At 48.0% G+C, this 24,617-nt stretch overlaps 1 protein-coding gene across 7 annotated transcripts in view; it reads right to left on the bottom strand.

The window, feature by feature from the left end:
• The window catches only part of ATP2B4 (ATPase plasma membrane Ca2+ transporting 4), a 101,068-nt gene that overhangs the window by 9,257 nt on the left and 67,194 nt on the right, over nucleotides 1–24,617 (bottom strand). For 3 of the 7 annotated variants that reach the window (XM_061159837.1, XM_061159838.1, XM_061159839.1), the window contains exons 7-20: nucleotides 24,127–24,162; nucleotides 22,233–22,394; nucleotides 19,742–19,956; nucleotides 19,160–19,402; nucleotides 18,414–18,655; nucleotides 17,262–17,493; nucleotides 15,745–15,924; nucleotides 14,973–15,060; nucleotides 14,229–14,335; nucleotides 8,930–9,121; nucleotides 8,274–8,487; nucleotides 7,505–7,716; nucleotides 6,409–6,516; nucleotides 4,286–4,462 (exon numbers count right to left, since the gene is read on the bottom strand). In XM_061159837.1, coding sequence (XP_061015820.1) covers nucleotides 4,286–4,462; nucleotides 6,409–6,516; nucleotides 7,505–7,716; nucleotides 8,274–8,487; nucleotides 8,930–9,121; nucleotides 14,229–14,335; nucleotides 14,973–15,060; nucleotides 15,745–15,924; nucleotides 17,262–17,493; nucleotides 18,414–18,655; nucleotides 19,160–19,402; nucleotides 19,742–19,956; nucleotides 22,233–22,394; nucleotides 24,127–24,162 — 2,408 coding nt within the window. Of the gene's footprint in view, nucleotides 1–473; nucleotides 655–4,285; nucleotides 4,463–6,408; nucleotides 6,517–7,504; nucleotides 7,717–8,273; nucleotides 8,488–8,929; nucleotides 9,122–14,228; nucleotides 14,336–14,972; nucleotides 15,061–15,744; nucleotides 15,925–17,261; nucleotides 17,494–18,413; nucleotides 18,656–19,159; nucleotides 19,403–19,741; nucleotides 19,957–22,232; nucleotides 22,395–24,126; nucleotides 24,163–24,617 lie in introns of all 7 variants that reach the window. The other 4 variants (XM_061159841.1, XM_061159843.1, XM_061159842.1 and 1 more) reach the window with 4 other exon arrangements.

Genomic DNA, 24,617 nt, shown 5'->3' with positions numbered 1-24,617 from the left:
TTCATGCCTTTTTCAGGACATCTCAAATTTGCCCCCAGATGAAGAGAGTTCCAGAGTCTTCATTTGGCTGAACCTTATACCTAGCCTTAGGAGATAGAGTTGACGCTCAAAGGAGGAGAAGGAGAGGAAAGGAACAACAACATCTTCAAACAAAGCAACAAACAAAGTAAAGGAAAACAAACAAACAGAACTCAAGGAAGGAACAGGCAATGCAGGGGGACAATCAGAAAACAAGAGTACTGTCTTTAAAATGGTTACGGTTTAATAGCTTTTCAACATTAAAAAAGTAATAAAATTAAAGGGCACACAGCTAGTTTTGGAGTGGGGAATTTGCCCCAGCTTTTCTCTCCTTAACTCAAAGATCAAAGGGAAAAACCAAAAGGAAAAGATAACCACGACTGGTTAAAGTGAATGCCACGTGCTCTCTTGTGGTCATTTTAGCAAATCATGCATCATAATAGACTATCACTCACTGCCCAGAGTAGGAGATGAAACAGCAGCAGCAACAGAAGTGGTGGGGGGAGATTTGACTGGTGCAACTGTTACATAGGATGAGCTAGGAACATGTTTTACATCAAGGTGTTGACCCATGGTCTGGCGCTTTAGGACTCCCTTAAAAGAGGCTCCCGTCTGGAATGTGTTAATTACGTCGATCTGCAAAGAATCAGAAAGTGAGACAGCTTTGCTCTAGTCAGAGAGAAGTGGGAAAAGAGGAAGGGAGGGTCCAAGAGGGTTAGGGGAGGGGATGGAAAGAGCTGGGGAAAGGGGACAGGAGATGGGAGGCCAGAGAGAATCCCTCACACACAAAACCAACGGTCAGGAGAAGGGGGGAAAAACGTTAATTGCACATCACACTTCATTTAAGGAATAGTTTGCCATGGAGTCTAAATACCCAGCCAGAATCTAGTCTTCCTTTTCCTTTTAGCCTGTGATGGACATTTTAGGTGTGCTGGTGTCCAAAAATATCTAAAATTTAAAGGGACTTTTCCCACTCATGACTCCTGATAGAGAGTGACAGCTTATTCACTGCTTTGACCCATACTCTTAAAAAAATTAAGCATGCAATTTAAGATAGTAGGCAAAGTATATATTACTGAGTTTTTAGGCTCAGAAACTCTAAACCAATTAAATTGATTACTTATTATTGCAGATTTTCCAGGAAAACAACTTATGTGTTTAAACAGAGGCAGTGTAGTAGCTAGCCCATACACAAGTGGCCATGGGGGAAAGGCTCCTGGACCACAAAATTGCTGGGCTCACCCTCTTCCGGGTTATTCTCTGAGATACCCTTTCCTTGGGTGGGAGTGGACAAGGCCTCTGAAGGCAGAGCTTAGGAGCCCAGTGGCCAGGCCCTTAGAGAGAAGGCCTCTAGCAGCAGTCGTGTCCCTGGAATCGCCGGCACAAGGGCAGTCAAGAGCTCAGAAGGTAGATGGGCCCAGGAGGAGGAGCTGGCTGGGAGTGGTGGTGGTGCTCACCAGCTGCGGGTCTAGCCCTGCACAAACTGCCTCTGATTTTCAGGGTCCGACTCCTCAGAGACAGAGGTAATGAAGGCCATTTGTCTTCTGACAGTGGCCTTGATGTGAGGCCTCGGTAACCTACCACCCTCATCCCTGACTTCTGACTAACAAGGAACAAATCAAAAAGAATTCCCTTACCCTTCAGGATCTGGTAGAATCACCTTAAAAATGCCCAAATGCCTAACACCACGGGTCAGTCTACCAGGGAGGTGGGAGAGGCGCTGACCCCACTCATCTAACCTCACTTCCCCAGGTGAGAAGGTGGGAGAGCAGGGACCTTGCGAGTCAGACAGTTGCTCTTATTTATAAAGCTTCCTGAGAAGCCATGAAATGGATTCAGACCAGGTTTGAGCTAAAATACCACTCCTATCACATGATACAGTCCTCACTTCCAAGGGATGGAGGAGCCTAATGCTGTGGGAGAAAAAGGTCTGCATGTGGGAAGGGCTCAGCCACATGAAGAAGGAGCTGGAGAGTCACTCCTCCGGCTTGTTAAGGCCACAGGGTCCCAACCTCCCGATGAAGCTGGAAGTTTAGCAAGATTCAAGCCCTCGAGTTTCCCAAACTTCTGCTCTCTGGTGCTTTTAGGTCTCCCAAAGCTACAGAGACCAGGACGAGACAGAGCCTGGCACTTCCCATGTCAGGTGCTGCAAGGAGAATGACAAGGACCGGCTCTGCTGAGTGAAGGGCTGACACCAGGACAGGGCTTTAGGATCCAGGGTGAAGGTTAGCACAGTCAGCCGCAGCTGCTGGGGAATCAGGGGTGATGGCACAGACTGCTCATCACAGCATCTTTAACAGGTAGCCTTTGTTGCCCAGTTCAGGCTTTAATGTCATTCTGGTCCAAGTACCTCTTGCTCCAACAGAGAAAGGTAGTATACCTAAAGCTATGTAGGCAGCAAAACCAGAGAGGTATAGAGTCGAGGGGATGGACATTGGTAGTGGAGGGGAGGGAAGATCCATGAGTCTCAGCCCCAGGAGAGAAGACTGGGAAGGAGCCACGAGACACTGGAACGAGGGGATCCTGGCTAGGAAAAAATGTACATAGTAGAAGAGGAGGCAGATGATCCTGAAGGGAAGAAAAGAAGACAGGTTATTCTGAAAAGAGCAGGGCTGCAGGGAAGCGCCGAGCCCTCAGAGACGGGAGCCACAGGCTCCGAGCTCTCAGGGCGCGGGGGGCCCTGGCTGGGGGTGCACGTGCAGTCTGGAGGGGGGGCTGTGGAAACTCTGCAAGTGCTGAGGTGGCTTTTGCAGGTCCCTGGGCTCTCCCTCTGCGAGGAGGAGCTCAAGACAGGGGAAAAGGGCCCCAGGATTTCCCTCCCTAGCCCTGGTTTCCCATTTTCATCTGCTGTCTGTCTACAGGAGACCAATTCCCAGCTGCTACAGGAGTCCTCCCTTATCTGCAGGGGATAAATCCTAAGACCCCCAGTGGATGCTTGAAATCGCAGATAGTGTTAAATCCTGTATATACTATGTTTTTTCCTAGACTAATGGGCAGGTAGCTGATATAGTGAGGATGTGATAGGCAATGGAATGATTTACATCCAGGGCAGGATAGAGTGGGACAGTATGAGACTTCATCAGCTACTCAGAATGGCATAAAATGGAAACCTTATGAGTTATTTATTTATGGCAGTTTTCATTTAATATTTTCAGATTGTGGGTGACCACAGGTAACTGAAACCAAGGAAAGCAAGGTCATGGATAAGGGGCGATCCCTGTATTTACCATAGAATATTCTTTTCACCTTTCTTCCCTAGAAAGTGGTGGGCTTGACGAAGGAACTTTTGAAACCACATGCAGTGCTATGTTTAGAGGGTGAAATTTACTTCTGGGATCTCTAGCCAATCTGCAGAGAGGGATAGGTGTTCTCTGGAGAACACCTTTGAGAACTTGGGGATTTACAGTTCCCTGAGACAGGAAATTTTAGGGCTAACACAATAGAGGTACGTGAGGTAAGAACAGGGAAGTGTTAAGATTATCAGTATCTAGACCAGGCCATTTACCCAGGAAAAGGCAGCTATAGTTGCTGCATGAAAGGTGGGGAGAGAAAGTTACTGTAGGGCTAGAGTCAAGGGGCTTAAGGCAGCAGGAGCAGCGTCTATCCCATTTCAGAGAGAGCAGGAAGGGAAATGGTGTGAAGAAATTATAGCCTCTTCTTTTCTGGGGAGAAAATCTGAACCTGTAAAAGACACTCAGGCACTGAGAGACTACTGTTATTTATATACACTTAGCAATAACGTTCCCCATCATGGTCTTACATTTTGAGTGGGGAAGACATAAAAGAGTGAGTTTCTTTTACAAAGATCCTCCAGATAACATCTACATTCCCTTAACAGCTGCTTGAGGATGTACAGCAAATGTCTGCTGGGGATGATGGTACAGAGATACTGTCTGAACCCTTTCTTCTGCAGGGTCAGGAAAGACTCTGAACATTTCCCACCGGAGGTTAGGCCTACTGCGTCCAAGAGACTGTAAGCGGGAAGCTTGCCTACCCGTGAAGGGTGGGAAGTGGTCTTCAGACAAGCCCAAAGCTAGAGGACCACGCTGGCAGCTGGGGTCCTGTGTTCTGGACTCTCAGAGGAGCCCAAACTGCCACCTCTGCCTCTGTCTATCTTGAAGCAAGGGAGCTTGGGCTACCCACCAATGAGAGGGCCTTAAGAAGGGTAGAGACACTGGCCATCAAGAACTACTCCCCTCCCGACACCTCCCAATAAAGACGGAGGGGATTCCTCCTCCAGGGCCAGGACAGGCCATCATCACCTTACCTGAGTCTGGATACGGTTCAGGCCCCGGAACCAGAGGATCTGGCCTCTGCGCAGCTCCATCTCTGCGTGGTCAATCTCGTCCAGCCCCTCGGCATCCTTGGTGATCTCCTCTTTGGTGGTGCCGTGTCCAGCCTCCTTCAGGAACTTCAGGGATTGGGTAGGTATAGTGGAAATGACCTGAGAGCAGGTGCAGCAAAAGGGGAGACACCAGTATCAGGCTGAGAAGAGCTGTCACTCGGCTGCGTGGGCCAGGCCCTGGGCAAGTCACGCTTGGCCCCAGCACCCCTCTCCCTGGCAGGGAGAACAGAGGGAAAAGGACCAGCCCACCTGGGCCAGCATCTGCCGGGGGCTGACCAGATGTCTGCACTTGCAGACGTATGGAGAACTTAAATTCTAGTATCTGACCAGCATCTGCCTTGGGACATACTTTATTCTCCTCCTCCTGTCTCAGTTCTCTCTTTCCATTTTGCCGTCTGTCTCTTAAGGGAATGCGTGGTACATAGTGGGAAGGGACACAGACAAGAATCGGGCAAAACACGGCTGGGGACAAGACGGTCACAATGTATGTGTGAGCACAAAGGGGAAGGAAGGCTGCTGGAGGGGAGGGATCCTCTTCTCAGTTTCCATATGCTAAGTCATTGCTCTTTTATAAAACTACAGTGAGAGGACCCTGAAGGCTTTCCTGGGCTTCGGGTGAGAAAGTGGATGGGCCGGCCCACAGAAGAAGGGACACATGCGTATTCTCAGAGGACATGGAGCAGGAGCTTGGGCTTGCAATTCAAAATGAATCACTCAGTAAGCTCAGTGCCGGCTGGTCAGTTCCCCTTTACAAACAAGAAGAGGAGCAGACAGGGCTCCGTTGGGAGCGGGGGACCGTGTGAGCAGTCCTACGTGGAGTCAGATGTTTGAAATACAATGTCCACATGCTGCTTTCGGATGTTGGAAGGAGCTGTTGTGATACAGAAGGAAGGCTTCAAGGCCACATGACCACATGTGAAACTCAATCCAGGTGAGTGTTTCAAACAGTACATGAAACAAGAAAGCTGTAGGGACCCACTGGTAAACAAACAGCAAACAGAGCAGGTTGGAGGGACGTGTGTTAGGAACTGGGATAGGGATTAATCAGGGAGGCAACTAGGAGGTATGGAAGAAATGACCAGCAGGTCTATGGGGGAAAGCCTGCAGTCTCAGGGAGGAATCTTTGGGGCCAGTTAAGGAAAGACTCCATTACTCAGGTGGCTGGGCACCAATCAGTGGAGACCTGGGGTCTGCAAAGCAGAAGCATAGCCCAGGGCAGAATTGATGATGCGGGGGAGGGTTGTAAAGTGGTACTGGGGAAGGAATCAAACTCTTACCAAACCAAAATAACATTATATTATTATAATGTTAATAGCTAACATTTATTGAGTATTTACAAGGTACTAGACATTTGTCTAAGTCATTTCTATATTGAAAGTGGGTTACTGATTAAGTATGAGTCACAATGGCCTTGCTATCCTGAGTTGAGGAAACTGAGGCAGAGCTGCTAAGAAACTTACTCACTATGATGCAGTTTGTAAAAAACAACCAGGATTCAAACCAAGGTAGTTGGTTGCAAAGTCTGGGCTTTGAACCATACACTGTACTGCTTCTCTAGAGACCGTGTGAATCTGAATTTGTCTTAGGTGATGGTCAGGCGTTCATCCTGGATAAGGCGATGGTGAGAGACAGCAGGGGCAAGGGAGTCCTGCGGCATTGCGCAGAGCACTCGACCAGACTGCAGCTTCACTGCAGACATGGGCTTTGTAAACGCTTCTGCTTCTAAGATCCTGACTTTTTTCTTTTTCTTTTAGCAAAATTAGCACTGAAAATTTCCACTTCCATCTCAGAGAAGCTAAGGGATTTGTCTGTCTCCAGGCATGATTAGAGAAGAGATCGGAAGCCTCTGAAGTGGTGGGCACTAATCATTCTGCTTTGGAATCCTGCAAGATGGAAAGAACCTGAAAACCTGGTGGCAGAGGGAACAGGGAAGCAGAATATGAAGGTTTGGAGCTGGGAGTCTCCCAAGTTGCTTATTCCATCTCCTCTAGGGAAGGGAAGGTCTGCCGGCTGTGTGACCACGGGAAGGGTGTGTCCGTACTCACCTGGCCCCACAACAGCTCTCCAATACCAATGAAGAGACACCAGAACCACTGGGACAGGGTGAGCTTCGTACAACTGAAGGGTTTGCCCCCAAATTCCACGATGATAATCTAGAACAGACAAAGAGGCAGCCTGTGACTGGGAGGTGAGTAACAGGTAGCCAGCCCTCTAGTCAAGGCCACCAAAGCCACGTCAGCTCCCTGCCCCAGGATCCCTGCGGTGCAAACCCTGGTATGCTTGTTGGGGAAGGAGAAAGAAGAGACCCAGATGGGGAGAAGGGAAGAGAGACACCAACAGTCTTTGCAGAGCCTTCCGATGGGGAGTTTCCAGTCACTATGAACACTATTAATTAATGCAAAGGCGCGGGGATCAAGGGGAGCTAAGGGCTTCCTGTGCCTGAAGCCAACAGGTAAGAAAGAGAAGGCACAGTGATAAAGAAGGGAAACTTAGGAGGGGTGCAAGTAAGGGAGAGGCAGGCGCTCTTGTGCTCATCATCTCTTGCATGGCATCTATCTTAGGATATCTCTGACGGCGGCAAGAAGAAAGGGGCTCGATCCTTTCACCAGCAGGGCAGTCATGCCCTTGACTCCAGTCCCACAGAAGGAATCCACATCAGGCTTATCTGTTAACTACACGTGGCACCATGCCATTTCTTCTCCTTTACTCTGAACCGTGTAGCATTTTGTACCACGAGCCCTTTCAGAACAAAGTGGCAGGGCCAGGGAGATGCCTACTTGGCACCTTCATGCATATTCCAAGTGCGCCGGTACAAGGCATGAAAGGGTCAGAAGGCAGTGACCTTCCTCCCGGTCACTATGTTAAATTTCTGTGTTCTAGAAAGTTAAGGAAAGAATTCTACAAATTTTATTTTATTCACTACCAACATGCTGCCGTGCACTGGAGCACTCAACACAGAGGGATCCAATTCTAGAGAAATGAGCAAATGAGAACCAGCTGGGAACCCCAAAGTGTTCAACCCACAGCCTAAGTCCCTAGCCCTCCCCTACTCCTCTTCTGGGGCACTCAGGGCATCCTGGCTTCCAGCGTCTGGCCTTTATCTTCCCAGACCGTCTATCCCAATCCTAGCTAGAATCTCACCTGGCTGACGAATGTGCCCAGCACCACTGAGCAGAAGATGAGATTGCGGAAGATGCCCGAGAAGACATTCCTCTCTCCGTGGATCTTGCGGGAATTGATTTCGTTGAAGAGCTGCATGAGCACGAAGGTGTTGAAAACAATGGTGTAGTGCTGGCTGGGCGGAGAATGCAGAGGCGCTCTCCTCCCGCTGTCAATGTCAAAGAATTTCTCACCTAGTCGGGAGAGGGGTGCACCGCAAGATTGAGTCCACTCTCAGGGAGGGCTGAGGTTGAGTCATACAGATGAGTAGGGCCTCACTGGTTGCTTAGGGTTGGTGTCCATTCTAACCGGTCAGTATCCGAGCCACACGGTCATCAAACATTTTCAGTGTTAGCCCTGGTCTCAACATTTCTGACCTTCTCTCTCAGTTTGTTCCATCAATATTTGCCTTCTTGTGGCAATGCATGGTGGTAAAACTACATGCACTAGAGTCTGGCAGACATAGGTTTGAAACACAGTGCTGCTATTTACTCAATATGTGACCTAAGTTTCAGTTTTATGAGCTAAAGAAAGGTGTCATAAAGTTACCCCTGTGAGATTCTTAAGAGGAGTCAGAGAATGCCATAATGCACCGCGGCGTGGGAACAGAGGTGCACTCAGCGCGTGAAGATGCTACCGCCCCGCTGGCTCAGCCTGCTCCCTGCTCCCTTCTCCTCTTGGGCTGGTCTCTGCCCCATCTCCCTCTCGCACTCCACACGCTGCCCCTTACCCCATCCTCCCCGTGGCTCACCAGCAAAAACGAGGAAAAAGATGACGGAGAGCTGATAGACGGCGTGACCCAGGATGTTCTTCATCATGGTGCGCGAGATCAGAGGCTTATTGCGGCCGTAGGGCCGACGCTTCAGCAGAGAGTCTGTAGGAGGCTCTGTGGCCAGGGCCAGCGAGGCAAAGGTGTCCATGATTAGGTTAACCCACAACATCTGCACGGCCTTCAGTGGGGAATCCTGGCAGAAGAAGAACCCCTCCTTTTAGCTTTCCTTGCAGACTACCCCTTACCTCACTCGTCAGCCTCTCCTTTGCCCTTGAAAGGTCCTACCTCCTGCTATCCACTTAATAGCTGAATCACACTTAGAAACTTATTTAACCTCTTTGAGCCTTGGGTTCTTCACCTGTAAAATGGGGATAATACCTACTTTGCAAGGTTGTTTTTGAAGATCAGAGAAACTACATATAAGTGCTTATCACATTGGCCAACATGCAAGTGCTTCATTAATGGTAGATAAATGATCATCCTCCCACAGGAGCAGATGGAGACTTGGAAGAGTGATTTCCTGCCCCAACACCCCTGCAGAAACGCTGGGCCTTGCTCCTCAGTCGACACGCTGTAACGTCATACCCCTTGTTCCTTGGCCCCAGCCTCATCCCTCCCGTCTCAGCTCATCCCACCTGGGTGATGCAGGCTCCAGTGAAGGCCACGATCACGGCCACCACGTTGACAGTGAGCTGGAACTGCAGGAACTTGGAGATGCTGTCGTAGACGTTCCGTCCCCACATCACCGCCTTCACGATGCTGGTGAAGTTGTCATCTGTTAGGATGATGTCAGAGGCCTCCTTTGCCACATCTGTGCCTGCAATACCCTTAGGTAAGAGGGGGAGGAAAACAGTGAGGAACTGGAAAAAGAGCTCATCTGTATTCTGAACCTATTTCCTGAACTCCAAGAAGCCTCAGAAGTCGGCACGAACACCAGAGGGCACAGCAGCCACACAGCTCTACAGACTAAACCACCGTGTTCTGGACTCCTCTCCAAAGAGAATGAAGGCAAATGTGCCGCCGCCACGTGTGGAAGAGGGCAGCGGCCCACGATGCCAGCTCCGCATCCTGAAATGAGACTGGAAATCACAGTCACCTTCGATATTCCGGTCTCCTGTCCCGCCTACTTCTCCATCTTAGAAAGTAATTAGAAGATAGGGGAAAAGTCCTTTCTGTTCTACCTCCAAATTAAATATCCCTTTTAAATCCTTATGTCCCCCACACCTTGAAGTCACTCCACGTTCTTTCCTAGAAGGAGCAGTCCAGCAGCATGGTTCAGATATCCTGTCCTTATTCAAAATCCTGTTCCTTGGGAACCACTCAAGGTTTGTAAACAGACATATCAGTGGTTGAAAGCGGTGCTTGAGGAACAGTAAACTTTCTAATCTGGTAGTCAAAGCCTTCAACAAGTGAACTTTGGTTCATTTTCCAAACTGCTCTTATATAAGCTTTCTGCTCAAAACCTACTGATTTATTCACAACTCCCTGAATGAATTCTCTCATTCATTTCGAGAGTTCAGTCTTCTACTTACACCCTTTGTCCAAGCCTGGAACATCCTCTTTCCCCTTCTATTTAAATCCTATCTATCCTTAATGAAGTGAAAGTTGCTCAGTCATGTCCGACAACTATCCTTAAGGCCCCTGTAAATTAATTAAGCCCTGCTTGCTAGACAAAGCTGTTCCTAACATCCCCAGACCATACTTCTATGCCATGTCTGACAGCCCTTGTAACCTCCAGAGGAGCTTGTTTGCGAATCTGACCTGTACCATTAGATTATTTGTTCTGTTTACCTGGTGGTATTGTTTTCCTATCCAGATCGCAACAAATGAGTATCTGTTAGACATATTATATAATTCAATTTCCCTTTCAAAAGATTCTCTAATATATCCACATGATTCTGTACTATGCACTGTTAAAAGAAAGGAAAAAAAAAAAAGGAAGGAAGGCTGTCTTTATATATGTACTACTATAGAATAATCTCCAAGTTAGGTTGTTAAATGAAAAACAGCAAGGTGGAAAAAAAAGAGTATATAGTGTGTATACAGATAAATATAGCTAAGTGTCACTTATTTAAGAGAATGGGATATACATATACTACACATTTGACTGTATTTTTAAAGGAGCAAACAGAAGGATAAACCAAAAATCAAAGATGCTATCTGTGGGATTAAGAAGGAGGCAACAGGCTGGAGGTGACAGGGATGGAAGCGAGACTTCTATAAATAGATCTTGTTCTGTGTATTTTAGTTTAGAATTATGTAACTACTTTATATAGGTATAAAACAAAATTAAGTTTAAAATAAGTAATCTCAAAAATGGAAAAAAAAACCCAACCCAACACATGATATAAATGAACTGGTATAACCAGTTGGTAGCAAACCACACAGAATGAAAAGTTCTAAATGACTTTTTGAAAAACACAGTACTTTGATCCTACATCTGTAGTAGGATATACCTACAGGATAAAAAGAACTATAAGAAAAATCTTTAACTACTTTTAGTACAGTAATTGTATTATCATTGCTATCTTGAGACTATTACATATATATTAGGATAAAGCAAATAATAATTATGTTAATACCCTTAGATCAACTTTTCAGCTTAAGAGATAAATGTAAAATCAGGGAAGTAAAATTAGGAAGTTAGTTCTAGAATTCTAAATTTGAATTGGAAATGACAATATGAATTCATGAAGTATTCTACCTTTAAAACAAAGAAACACAAAACCAAAAAGAGATATAAAAGATGTATTTCCTAGCTTTGTCCACTGAAAAGTTCTAGAAACAATAATTTACTCAGAAGTAAAGAACATCCTGACATTCAGATTGTGTTCTCTAAATACCATTTCTCACTAAAATGAAGCAGAACTCCTTTGAGAAGTGAATGATTCTAAATCTAGGACAAGAAATATGCATGATGGATGTGGAACATCTTATCATGCAAGAGACCAAGAATGCTATTACAGAGAACTGAGGTTACATCCAAAGTGCTTAGCAGTGTGGAAGAGGCTAATGAAGGGTCAGTATGAACATCAAAATAACAACACGGGCAATGGATGGAAACATATCACATATATTCAAAAGAATATGAGCTTATAATATTTTAAAAAACAGACAATTAACTTTTAGTAGTTTAGTAAGTTTAAAAAAAAAAAAAAACTCATTGGACAACTTTGGAGGATTCCAAAAAATCAACTCATTGTTTTGGGAACTGGTAAATAATGGAAAAAAAAATCAAGCATTTAACCTATCTTTCACAAAGGAGCTGAACCAAAGAGTTGATGAAGGTAATTTTCTTTTTATAGTAGTATTCAAGTTAATAAATAAAGAAAATCAGAACATTGTCATATTGCAGCCCTTAGTGAAAGATGGGGTGTAGAATCTGACTGCTCATAGAACTAAATACTACTTTATAGGAAATACTAAATACTACTTTATAGGCAATACAAGGGCATGTTAAAGGACATAGGGATATAATCAACAAAATCCATGATGTGGTATATCCTACATAGAAAAACAAATTGTTTCCTTCAAAATTAAATAGCTAGAAAAAAAGATGGAAGGCCTTGTGCAGAAAAGAATTAACATAGCATGGTTGAGGCTGCTATCTTGAGAAAGGTCTGTTTGCAAGGTTGGCCCTTGGTTAGCATCTGGGAACTTGGCTCTCAGAATGTTCTCAGTCAACATTAACTGAAAATTAACTGAAAATTAATTAGTGATTCACTAATTTTTCTTATTTTCCATTAAAAAGCTGCTTCCGTCTAGGAGTCTGGAATCTTAGCATATGCTGGGTTGACGGTGCTTATGTGACCAACCTTGATAAAACTCTAGGGTGCCAAGTCTCTGATGGGTTTCTCTGGGCAGAAACCTCACATGTATCGGTACATTGTCATTGCTAGGGAAAGCAGGTGCTTTTTTTGACCCCCTCACAACAGGGAGAGATCACAAGAAAGCCTGCGTGTGGACTGCAGACCCTGTCTGTGACTGTTTCACTAGGTTCTTAGTATACCAGTGGATTAAATCTTAGCCAAGAGTACAGTTATAGGCCAAGTCCCCTGAGTCCTTCCAGCAAATCCACAAATGTAAAGGGTAGTCTTGGGAACCCCTGACACATAGATCGTATGGGGTCAGTGGTTCTCAAACTTTAGGATGCGTGAGAATTACCCAGAGGGCCTGTTCAAACACAGACTGCTGGGCCCCCACTACAAGGTTTCTGATTCAGGAGGTCTGGGGTAAGGCCTGAAATCTGCATTTCTGTAGGTTTCCAGGCATAGGTGGAAGAGCACACTTTAGGAGCTACTATTATACATTTATACATTTAAGATACATATCAACCAACCACAGTGTATGGATCTTGTTTGGATTCTGATTTGGACAAATAATTTAGAAAAACAAAAAACTTACGAAGAGAAATGTGAACATTGACTAGATATCTAGTGATAGCAAGGAATCAATATTGTTGTGAGACAATGGTATATGATTCTTTTAAATATATTTTATTGAGACATATTTCTCTTCCAAAGACACATACTGGATGAAATGATATAATATCTTGGAAATGTTTCAGAGTAATCCAGCTGGAGAAGGGGAAATGTGTATATGTGGGCCAACACAATAAACTATTCTATTTTTGTATGTTCTTGAAATTCCCTAGGATAAAAACTTTTAAAATTTATTTTCTGGGTTTTAAAGACAGCACCCTAAAGATCAAGTTCTGCTTGAATCACCTTCTACTGCTTAAAAATCACCAACAGTTCAAAATGTATGGGAAGCTTACAATCATTACCTACTTGAATGTGAGAATGTACTTTGCTATCTGAGGGCTTCTAAATATCCCTGAGCATTAGAATCAACAAGTGCACCTGTTAAGAAGAACATAATGATTTCTGTTTGGGCTCCAAAATCACTGCAGATGGTGACTGCAGCCACGAAATTAAGAGAGGCTTGCTCCTTGAAAGAAAAGCTATGACCAACCTAGACAACATATTAAAACGCAGAGACATTACTTGGCCAACAAAGGTCTGTCTAGTCAAGGCTATGGTTTTTCCAGTAGTCATGTATGGATGTGAGACTGGACCATAAAGAAAACTGAGCGCCAAAGAATTAATGCTTTCAAATTGTGGTGTTGGAGAAGACTCTTGAGAGTCCCTTGGACTGCAAGGAGATCAAACAAATCCATCCTAAAGATCAACCCTGAATAGTCACTGGAAGGGCTGATGCTGAAGGTGAAGCTCCAATACTTTGGCCACCTGATGCGAAGAGCTGACTCACTGGGAAAGACTCTGATGCTGGAAAGATTGAAGGCAGGAGGAGAAGGGGACGACAGAGGATGAGATGGTTGGATGGCATCACTGACTCGACGGACATGAGTTTGAGCAAACTCCAGGAGGTGGTGATGGACAGGGAGGCCTGGTGTGCTGCAGTCCATGAGGTTGCAAAGAGTCGCACATAACTTAGCACCTGAACAACAACAAACATTCTGGGACCTGGCCCAGATGCTATCGCATCAAGATAGCTGACTGTCGAACCTTGAAATATGTGATTTTAAATGAACTTTCTAAGTGATTCTGATGCTCCTGGCCTCATAAGCAGAGTGATGAACAGTGCTAACTACAGAATACACACTTTCCATATGGAATGTGAATTTTCTATAGTGTGCCTAGGCAGATAATATTATCATATTCATGGGTAAGTTTCAGTTTGTCTTATTTTCCTGGGTAATGAAATCTCATGATGTCCCTGTCTTCAAACTTCATGAGTCCCTCATTATATATATTATTATTGGGCAGGCAGGTAGGTGAGATGGAGTTAGAGAAAAGAGCACAAAGTGGGATGCGAAGGTCCAAGAAGCAGAAGGATGTCAGAGCCTGTCTGGGCTTCCCGCTGGCAGAGGCAGCTTGCAGTCAGAGAGAGATGCTACGCTGAGCTGCTTACCATGGCAAAACCAACGTCTGCTTTCTTCAGAGCTGGCCCGTCATTGGTGCCATCACCGGTGACAGCCACCACCTGCCGCTGGTCCCCAACAGTGCTGTCAATGATGCCTGGGGAGACAGGCGCACCACAGTGAGGTCAGGGGCCGCTTTCCCACAAAAGATGCTTTTCTGGCCTTCCTCTCTAATCCCTGTCACCACCTCCGTTTTTACACTCTTTCCTTCTTTTTTCCCTATGCTGGAGGTTTTATAGCGTCACCAAATGGCAGTAAATTGTTTCACAGGTAGCAATCTGAGCTAAGAAAGTCTAACCTCGTCAGATATCCTGTCTGGTACATCAAGACAGCTATCATGCAGTCAAAAAAGCACTGCATGATTTGAAGGCAGAGACCCAGAGATTGAACAATAACACTTCCATTTACCAGTTGGGCAATTTGGATAAGTTACGTGTTGTCTCAGCCTCAAACTTTTCTTTTTGCAGAATGGGAAGAGCTTAACCTGTATTGCCTTATTCCCAGTACTATCAACAATCAAGATATGATAATGTTTAAAAATGACTTCATCATATAGCTTATACTCACCAGGTGCTCAGACGTTTGCTAACCTGCATGTTCTTCCCATGAGCTGGGAAGCTCTCCTAGGCCTCCCTATTCAGGACGAGAGAGTTGCTTTGGCTTCGGTTCTTTATCTGTGCTCGCCCTGGTCTGCCTTCCTCTATCCCAGGCACCTGCTCAGGAGCCGACCTCACCTTTCACCAGCGTGTGCTTGTCAGTGGGGGAAGACCGCGCCAGCACTCGGAGCTTAGGCCAGATCTTGTCCAGCTTTTCCTGCTCTACCTGCAACAGCAGACACACCTGGGTCAGTCAAGCTCAGAGCCGCTGCCAGGAAAGTCTCCACACGCGCCAAGCTCCTGGGGCAGCTGGTGTCCCTCGGCCCCCCGGGAGCGTGACCCTGGCCTCCAGCGGAGGCAAAGCAGCCAGCTCGGCTCCGAGGGCGGGTCCACAGATGCTGACCATTCAGGACCTGCTTGTCTCCTTTTCCTCCCAACTCCCTCCCTGGGAACCAACCCCTAGTTTTGAGACCCTGACGGAAGGCAGGACCCTTCACTGTTGGCTGAAGTAGTGCCTCTGAGGTCTCAGCTTCAGTTGCTACTTAGACCAGGAGCTGTGGCCTTCCCACACCCAGATCTTACCCTGTCACCAATCCGAGCCCCTGCCAATCACAGGGCAGTGACACAGTAGGGGTGGGGTAGAGGAAAATCGGGACAAAGGCATCCCACGACTGGAGAAAATGGGGAGGTGTGAGAAGTTAGTCTCAAAAGATAGCTTGTGAATGAATACAGTGAGAAGAAAAAATTCCCAATTTTACTGTGTGAGCAGCTTTGGTAAAAGGCAGGTCTCACTATGAATAGATTTTAATTTAAAAACCATCTACTTTCTCCCACCTGTCCTGGATGCCTTACACATGCATCAGCCCTCCCCTGATGAAGGAGGCTCTGGTTCCCACCACCTAAAGCTCACCTCGCCCTTCTCGTTTCGGATGAGGCGATTGAATTCTTTGCCTTCTAAGCACAGAAAGTCGTCCCCAGGTGTCACGATGCCACACTTGGTGGCGATGGCGCGGGCTGTGTTGATGTTGTCTCCCGTCACCATCCTGACAGTGATGCCAGCTCGTTTGCACTTGGCAATAGCTTCTGGCACCTGCGGAGGGTGAAGCAAGCGGAAAGGAGAAGGGGGGTGTGGTGAGGCCTGGTCACCGGCTTCTGTTCAGCTGTCCCTTTGCTGTGGACAGGAGAGAGGCACCCTGGAAGTAGAACCATGGGGTGCAGGCCGAGTCTGGTCAGTTCTATATTGCTTGGTGCCACCTTACTTCTGACCTACCCGTGAAGCTCACATTTGAATTTGCCTTATTGCACCTTACTGCTTCCCTGGTGGCTCAGATGGTAAAGCGTCTGCCCGCAATGCGGGAGACCCGGGTTCAATCCCTGGGTCGGGAAGATCTCCTGGAGAAGGAAATGGCAGCCCACTCCAGTATTCTTGCCTGGAGAATCCCACGGATGGAGCAGCCTGGTAGGCTACAGTCCATGGAGTCGCAAAGTCGGACACGACTGAGCGACTTCACTTTCTTTCACTTTATTGCACCATGAGTTGAGGGCTTCCCAGGTGGCACCAGTGGTAAAGAACCCGCCTGCCAATACAGGAGACATAAGGTTTGATCCCCGGGTCGGGAAGATCCCCTGGAGGAGAGCATGGCAACCCACTCCAGTATTCTTGCCTGGAGAATCCCATGGACAGAGGAGCCTGGCAGGCTACAGTCCATGGGGTTGCAGCGTCAGACACAACTGAGTGACTTGGCATGAAGGCATGCACCACGAGTAGAAGGGGAAATCTGCTTCAGGAGCCAGGTGTAAAAGCTTACTCTCTCACTTACAATCTAGATTTCTTAGCAGGGCACGCTAGACCTTTTGAGATTTTGCCTCTGCCTTCCTTTCCAGCAGACATCTTCCACCCCTGGCACATACTCCAACCATATCAGTTCTTTTAAGTTTCCCAGCTGCATGACACCCTGTCATGCCTCCAACAGTTGAAGAGTAGTGCTGAGCTACTCTACGGGTGCCTGACAAGAACATGTTGACTCGGCGCAAACGTGACTAGGGCCAAAGCTGGCGTCTCAATTAATTCCATCTCCTCACTATTCTTGAGTGCCAAACTGTTCTTATTAGCCCAGTAAAACCTATGTTTCTCACCCCTCAGACGGCATGACCCACAGGCAGCGGGATTGCCACTTTTCATTAGTTCAGTATGCTACAGTAGTTCTGTGAAGCAGGAAGCACAGAAACATCTATCCCAGCAAATGAGAAACAGTTAGGTGACTTGCTTAAGTTTCCTAAGTAACAGCTAGAAATGGAGCTGGTACTGAAGTTCCTCTGACTCCTGTGTGGCTACTCATTAGGTCACAGCAGGCCAGTGCAGGGGCCGCGGCCACTGGCAGTCTCCCCTTCATGCTTCCCAGCCCCGTTCCCGAGTCAAAGCCTCACCTCCGGGCGCACAGGGTCCTCGATGCCCACCACTGCGATACAGGTCAGCTCAGTGAGGATCTCGCTCTCATTGTCCCATGGGGGCTCTCCATCACTGAAATCCCGGTAAGCGATGCAGAGAGTCCGCAGTCCCTCGCAGGCCATGGGCTCGATGACGGTGCGGACCATCTCATCTCGGTCCTTATTCTTGAATGGCACGGCCTCCCCCTTTTTGTCCAGGATTCGATTACACCTGGGAAGGTGCACAGTCAGAACACAGCACCCCACCTCCCGCCCAGTGTGCTTTGACACGTTACAGACACCCTGACCACTCCGCATGACTCCGAACGACACTACTATGTGGCCGTAAATCTCCACTTATCACCCAAAGCGGAGCCCCTGTATCCAAGGTGGGGTGGCTGATAGGTGGGCAGAGTGTATCGCTCTCCCCTGTCGTCTGCGCCTATTCATCTGGGAACGCAACACCAAGTCATTCGTGGGTCACCTGCTCTTCTGAGCTTCTCAATGGTAGAGCGACCTTCTCAATCCCCAGTATATAGAGGGCTCAGGGCAGAGGGTGTGGGCAATGGCAAAGTGTCATCCATGCTGGGGCTAAACCCATGCTGGGGCACTGGTTTTTAGCTATTGGCCCTATATCCACATAGGTCAACTTTAATACCCTATGGACCGTCTGGCCGCTTTGATTATGCAACTTCCTGTGATCAGAACTGAGAACGAAAAGGAAAAGGAAGACAGAACTAACATTTCTAGTGCTTACTATGTGCAAGGCATTTTTCATACACTGAATCATTTAATCCAATGATTAAATGTAGGATACGCGGGTATTATCTCTTCAGAATAGGAAATGGAAGCATGGATTGACTAGGTCTGGATCCTGCCTGTACCACTATCCGCTGTATCACCTCTAGCAAGTTACTGAACTTCACTGCACCTGTTTCCTCATCTGCAAAACAGGGGTAATGGCAGCATCTGCCTCCCTGAGCTGGGAAGTGTTAGTATCCAAAGTACACAACCACTCGGCCAGAGCCAAGCTTAGGTTTTGTCACGACGCTGCCTCCCGGAAGGAGGGCGCGCTGCTACCCGGTGGCTCAGCGCGGGGCTGACAGCCAGACCTCCCTGAGGGCGACGCCGGGGCGGCCGCTGGGGGCTCACTTGCGCAGGATGATCTCGGAGGCGCCCTTGCTGTACATGCGGAAGCCGCCGCCCGGCCTCTCCACGACCGTGCTCATGGACTTGCGCACCGAGTTGAAGGTGTACACCTTGTAGAGCTTCTCCTCGGGCACCTCGCTGCGCACGGCGTGGTAGTCCTGCTTCAGGTCCGCGACGAAGCCCAGCAGGGCGCACTCGGTCTTGTTGCCCACCTGCCGGGGCAGGCCGCCCTCCTTCTCGGGAGGCTGGAAAGAAACGCACCGGTGGGAGGGCGGGGCGAGGGGCCAGCCGGGGAAGGGCGCCCTCAGGAGGCTTTCGCACGTGCGCCCGGGGCCCACGGGGGCATGGGCCATGGCCGTGGTGACTTGGCCCCTGAGCCACCCAGGGCCTGGGGTCTCTTTTAGCCACCATGGGGCTGGTGCTGGTGGTGCCTCCAACACTCTTTCTTAGCTTCCAGGAACTAAGTGCTTTATTCGTGATAAGCTCAATTCTGATACCAGCATAAGGCCTCTTTTTATAGATAATGCCTTTTAGAGATAACGTGGTGATTTCACAGCCGCAGATTCCTACCTGCCTCACACCCCCACCCCATCTCCCAATCTACTTTCACAGATTATTTCCTAGTCTCACCCCCAACACGTTCACTGGGGACTGGGAAATGGGAATTGGGATGGCAATTCAGGCAGAATAAACAAGAGAAAATCAATGGTTCCTTCCATTTTAACTGTCCTGGCAAAAGAAGAGCTTACCAGAATCTTAGAGGTGTAGGCACTGTTGATGGAAATACCGTTGACAATAAGGTCCAGGACCTTGGGCACAAGGTCCTCAGGGTTTGGGATCTGATGGTAACGAGTGTCTCCAACATAGGCCTGCACCACGGTCATGCGGTTCATGGTCAGCGTGCCCGTCTTATCAGAGCAAATGGCTGTGGCATTGCCCATGGTTTCACAAGCATCCAAGTGCCGCACCAGATTATTGTCTTTCATCATTTTCTACAAAGGAGAATAGATAAGACTTGAGAGGGGACCAACTGAGCTTTCCAAAATACAGGTCAAAGGCCATTTCCTAGCCAGCAACTCTCCACATTTCATTTTCTGCTCCCATACAAAAATGCAAGATATCATTTTTGTAAATCCTCTTAAGATGCTACTGGGTTAGGTAAATGTTGATGCAGTTGATCCGGGTGGTCCTTCCAAAGTGCCAGTGGCTTGTGCTCCTGGAAGGCATCCCCAAGAGTTTACGAAGACAAAGTGGCCATCCTTTCACCAGAGCTACTTGGGCCCTTCCCCCTGGTCTGTGTTCTGAGAGAGCAGAGTCTCATCCCGTCTCACCTTCACAGAGTAAGCCAGTGAGATGGTGACGGCCAGGGGCAGCCCCTCGGGCACAGCCACTACCAGCACAGTGACGCCAATGATGAAGAACTTGACAAAGTACTGGACGTAGATGGGGGTACACTCGGCCAGCCATGGTCTGCGCTGGATCACAAAGTTGTCGATCACGAAGTACAGAATCAGGATGAGAACTGTGATTGCAGACATGATCAGGCCTGTCCAGGAAACAAATCGCGTGAACCCAGGCTTGAGGGCATTCCTAGGGCCCTAAGCAGAGACGGATATCTATCTCGTCATACCCCAAGGCCCTAGCTATTCTCTGGTACTTGTACATTATGGTGCAGGCGAAAGACGTGGTTTTGCATTCTAAAGACATGGGTACTAGTTTCGGTGCTGTACCAACTTGACTCGTGGCTTTGGACTGGTCTTGACCCCTCTCTGAGCCTATTTCCTCATTTATAAATAAGGGGGTTGGTCTAGTTTTCCAAAAACAGCATTTTAAGACTCTATCTCAGAGCTACTATCTTCCCACAAATCATAATGTAGTGACTAATGTTAACTCTTTCCTAGTAGTTTATTGACTTCTCTAGTAGACTGAGAATGTCAGGGAATTCACAGCGTGTTCACAGTGATGCCCTATGGGTGTTAGCACAACACCCACATAACTAATCCTTAGTTGGGAGTGCCTCCCAGCCTTTCTCCTGACGTGGCACAGACAGAAGATGACAGCAATGCAACTGTTAGGGTAGTGCTTACTATGAGCCAGGCGAGCACTTCAAGGTAGTAACTCATTAATCCTCACAACAACCCTGCGAGACAAGCTACTACTAGCATCCTCTTTTATGAGGCGATGAGGGCACACCAGCGGGGACCAAGCATCCTGGTGTGCCCGAGGCTGAGCAGGGTCCTGGGCTGTGGGGCTTTCAGTGCTGGAACTGAGAAGTCAAGCAAACTGTGACAGCTGCTCATCCTACACATCCTACAATGGAAGGATAAGCTCTGGGTCAGAAAACAACTGGCCTGGGGGCTCCAACGGCCTTACGTATTGCCTGGCTACTCTGAGAGCTGGGGGATCAATACTTGGGCACCTGTGTCTACCTGTGACACAATATCTGGGAAGAGTTCTGCTTTCTGATTCGTATCTTTGCTTTTCCTGAGGGCCCAATGATTCAGGGAAATCAGAGCAAGGCTAGAGGTGATTATATCAGTGGAGGCATATTCAGGGTCAGGACAAGCAAGGCACCGAGCAAGGGTGCAAACTTTAGGAGGCCTTCACTCTCAGGGTAGTGCATTCCCTGCGTCCTTCTGGTCCTTGGCCTGGCTTGATGTGGCAAGTCAGAGACCAGTGACTAGCCCTCAGTGGCCTGTTCTCCCTAAAGAATAAGGTGGGGATTAGCATCATGACAGGAGGCCTTAGGCAGAAGCGTTTGATGCTTCAAACCTGTGTGCCAGGCTCAATGATTTGATTTCATACTTCAATTTTTCTTTTTCATCTGTTGTCTATATGCAAGGATTTTCATGGTGGTCAAAATTAGCTGGGTACTGGAACTGAATGACGAGGCCCAGCTGACGCTCTGCAGAAGTCTGTGATGCTCAAAATGCTCTCTGTTTGCACTGTCCAATAGGGAGCCACTAGCCACATGTGGTGACCTGAAACAGGCTAATGTGGCCGAGGAGCTGAATGCCCAAGTGGATCGCCGTAGGTTCTTGCTTCTCACTATGTGCTCAGCAGAGCAGCAGCGCTGGCGTCACCTGGGGCTTGTTAGGAACGCAGGTCCCACCCAGGCTGCTTGAATCAGAATCTGCATTGTAACAAGATCCCAGGTGAACAGTACACAGAGAGATGTATTGGGCTAGACTCTGTAGTGAACACAGAGGTGGGGTCAGGAAGTAAACAGCGGGAGAAGACTGCTTGAAGGGATACCCGCTGAGGGAGCAATCTTCCTTTTGTTGCCTCTTCCAGCTCTGTCCCTCCCCGCCCTCCTCCCCACCACCCTCTCCAGAGTCAGGCATGGAGAAGCTGTTTCCTCTCATGAAGCACAGGAGTACCTTTAGTGACCTCTGCTCTGCAAAGCACCTCTTTAATCATTGTCTTCCTTTGCCTTCCAGTCCTCATTTTGAACTGACTGCTCTGTGCCCAGCCATTCTTATGCTAGATAATTGCTCCCAGCCAACAGCAGCCTTCTCTATCCTTCAGGAATTTTCAAGCCAATACTTGAGCAGGTGAGTAGTTATTAAAGTCTTCCTTCTTGCTAATGTTAATCTCCCATTTGTTTTGGGCCTTTAACCCTAAATAGGAAGACATGTCTCTCTGCTAAAGCTGAGGATCCAACAGTCACAGGGAGGGACACAGATTCCTGAACTGCCCCACCCACTTGGAATTTTTGGCTCCTTCCTGCCAGACCTGGTTGGTATAGAAAGGAGGCAATCAAAGCGGCGAGGATCCAGAGTAAGACTGATGAACACACGGAGAGGACTCCACCCTACTCACCAGCTTTCCCAATCTGGACGGCCAGGCGAGTCAGCTTGCCCTGCAGCACGGACTTCTCCTTTTTGGGCAGCTTGGCGGCCTTCTTCTCCTTTTCCTCACTGTCGATCCCCTCCTGGCTGTTGAGCGGCTGGATTTCCAAGGCCACTCCATCTTGGGTCTTTGCTAGGGTGCACACACGAAGAGGACAGGTTAGCAGGCCAGGCAGTAGCCCTGAGTAGTAGGCAAGGGGAAACTAACAAACCCTTCTGTCTGTTTCTGGAACACACCTTGGACCTCTGACATCAGATCTGACCTCCCTCACCCCATGCCAGACAGGGAGCTTGACCTTCTCTTAGGGCCTTGGGAATATGGTATCTGAACAACTGGAGGTGAAATGGATGGATCTCCTCCTCAGTGGCAGCTTCCTGGCGCTGTCTCAGAGCCCTGAGCCAGCTTTATTCCAGCAAAAGGATTTGTCCTGCCACTGAGTGCTATTACCTACAGCCATCCTTCTTGGAATTCAGTGCTTAAAATAGTGAATCTTTCCTGCAGAAAGGGGCTGAAGCAGAAGGTTGGTAAATGTTCCTAGAGCATAAGGGTCTTGTTATTTAGTTGCTAAGTCATGTCCAAAGCTTTTGTGACCCCATGGACTGTAGCCCACCAGGATCTTCTGTCCATGGGATTTCCAGGCAAGAATACTAGAGTGGGTTGCCATTTCCTTTTCCAGGAGATCTTCCCAACCCAGGGATCAAACCTTATGTCTTCTGCATTGGCAGGCAGTTTCTTTACCACAGAGCCACATGGGAAACCCAACAGGGTCTTAGTGGGCTCTTTAAAAGGTTCCCCTCTCTCTCTACGTAGGTATAGACTGTCATGGAAGAAACACAGACCCCAGACACAGGGTATTTTCCAGTTCCCTCTTATATTAGTTGAACAATAGGGGAAGGAAATCTCCTTTCTCCCCTGATGAAGGTAGGGAGGTACAGAGTACCTTTCCCTAAGGGAAGAAGTTGGTGTGAGGGACTCCCTGGAACAAGAGAAGGCAGGGATAAAGACAGACATCGAAATCCATTTTTGCTTTAAAAAGAAGAGTTAAAGAGAGCTGAAATTTAAGAATTACTTTTGTTGAGTCCTGGTTTTCCAATGTGATGTCTTTATTTTGAAAACCTACTATGATGTGGGTTATGAAAGGAAAAAAGTCTCCAGGAGCTGTCTCAAGACAGCAGTTTCTGCTGGTCCCCAGCACTCCTCCAACTTCACCCTACAGAGCTCTGCTCCTTTGGTTAGGTGCCCTTCCTGAGAGATTGTCTCTGCTGTCAGACTCACAAATAAGACAGAGAGAGGATGTAAACACAGCCACCAAAAGAGAAACACACATCAGATCAGGAAGAAGAAATCAGACTGTGGAGAGAACAAAGAAGTGGGGAAAGAGCTTACAGACAAAGGGCTCTCTGCACCCAGAGAAGACTAGCTGAGAAGGGTCTGGACGGGAAGATGGCACCAGAAGAGGAAGAAGAGGGTGCAGGGACTGCCCATCCCAGCCCCTCCCCACAAGGACCCTGAAGGCTTCCAACCCAGAGACTAGCGATCCTTGCTCTTTAACTCTGGCCAAGGGCAGTAAAGCAAGGAGGTCAGCACCCTGGGAAGAGCAGATCACTGCACAGGCTTCCCGAGAGAAATCTTGACAGGAGGCCCCTTGAGCTAACAGCAGAGGGTGCTGCTGTCCCACCTTAGATTGGGTTTGGCAGCTTGGGACCACCCCCAGATCTCTGCACCGTCCTCAGGATGAGGCATCTGGGCCACAGGAGCAGATAACAGATTTATGGAGAGGAACAGGGGGAAGGCAGATGGCCTGGAAAGGTCTGGTTTGAGTGTGAGCAGGTAGAGATGGTAAATGAGTGAGTGGAAAGGTTACCTTTGTTGCGATTTTCAGGGACTCCTTGTTTTTTACCTGTTTGAACAAGAAAGAAAAAAATGGGGTGGGGACCCAAAATGACTATTCAGAGATCAGATATCCAATTTGCCGGTCCTGTTCAGAGCCTAAAAGGGTGACAGCAAAGGGTCTGAGTTGCAGCGAAGGGGATGTAAAGGAAGCTCACACCTCTATTTATCCCCATTTTTATTAGAGGTTCATCACAAATCCCTGGGGTATCGACCAGGTCACTCATGCAGGGGAGTGCACACCCCCTTCTGAGCTGCTTTCTCCTGGAGCACAGCTGCTGTTGGGAGGTGCTTCTGGCCCAAGTCAAACCACTTGGAAAAATGGGGTGGGGGTTAGGAAGTGAGAGGTCTGAACTGTTTCCCCCTGGTGGCAAAGGCCATGCAAGGTGCCTCCATGTCAGCTCACCAGCACCAGGCAAGCCTTCTCGTTATTCACTCTGAAGGCGGCTGCAGAAATAGTCTGCT

Source organism: Dama dama, chromosome 14 (assembly GCF_033118175.1).
Source record: "Dama dama isolate Ldn47 chromosome 14, ASM3311817v1, whole genome shotgun sequence".
Classification (NCBI taxonomy): domain Eukaryota; kingdom Metazoa; phylum Chordata; class Mammalia; order Artiodactyla; family Cervidae; genus Dama; species Dama dama.
Note: the sequence above shows the minus strand (reverse complement) of the source record. Positions and strands in the feature narration are given on the sequence as shown.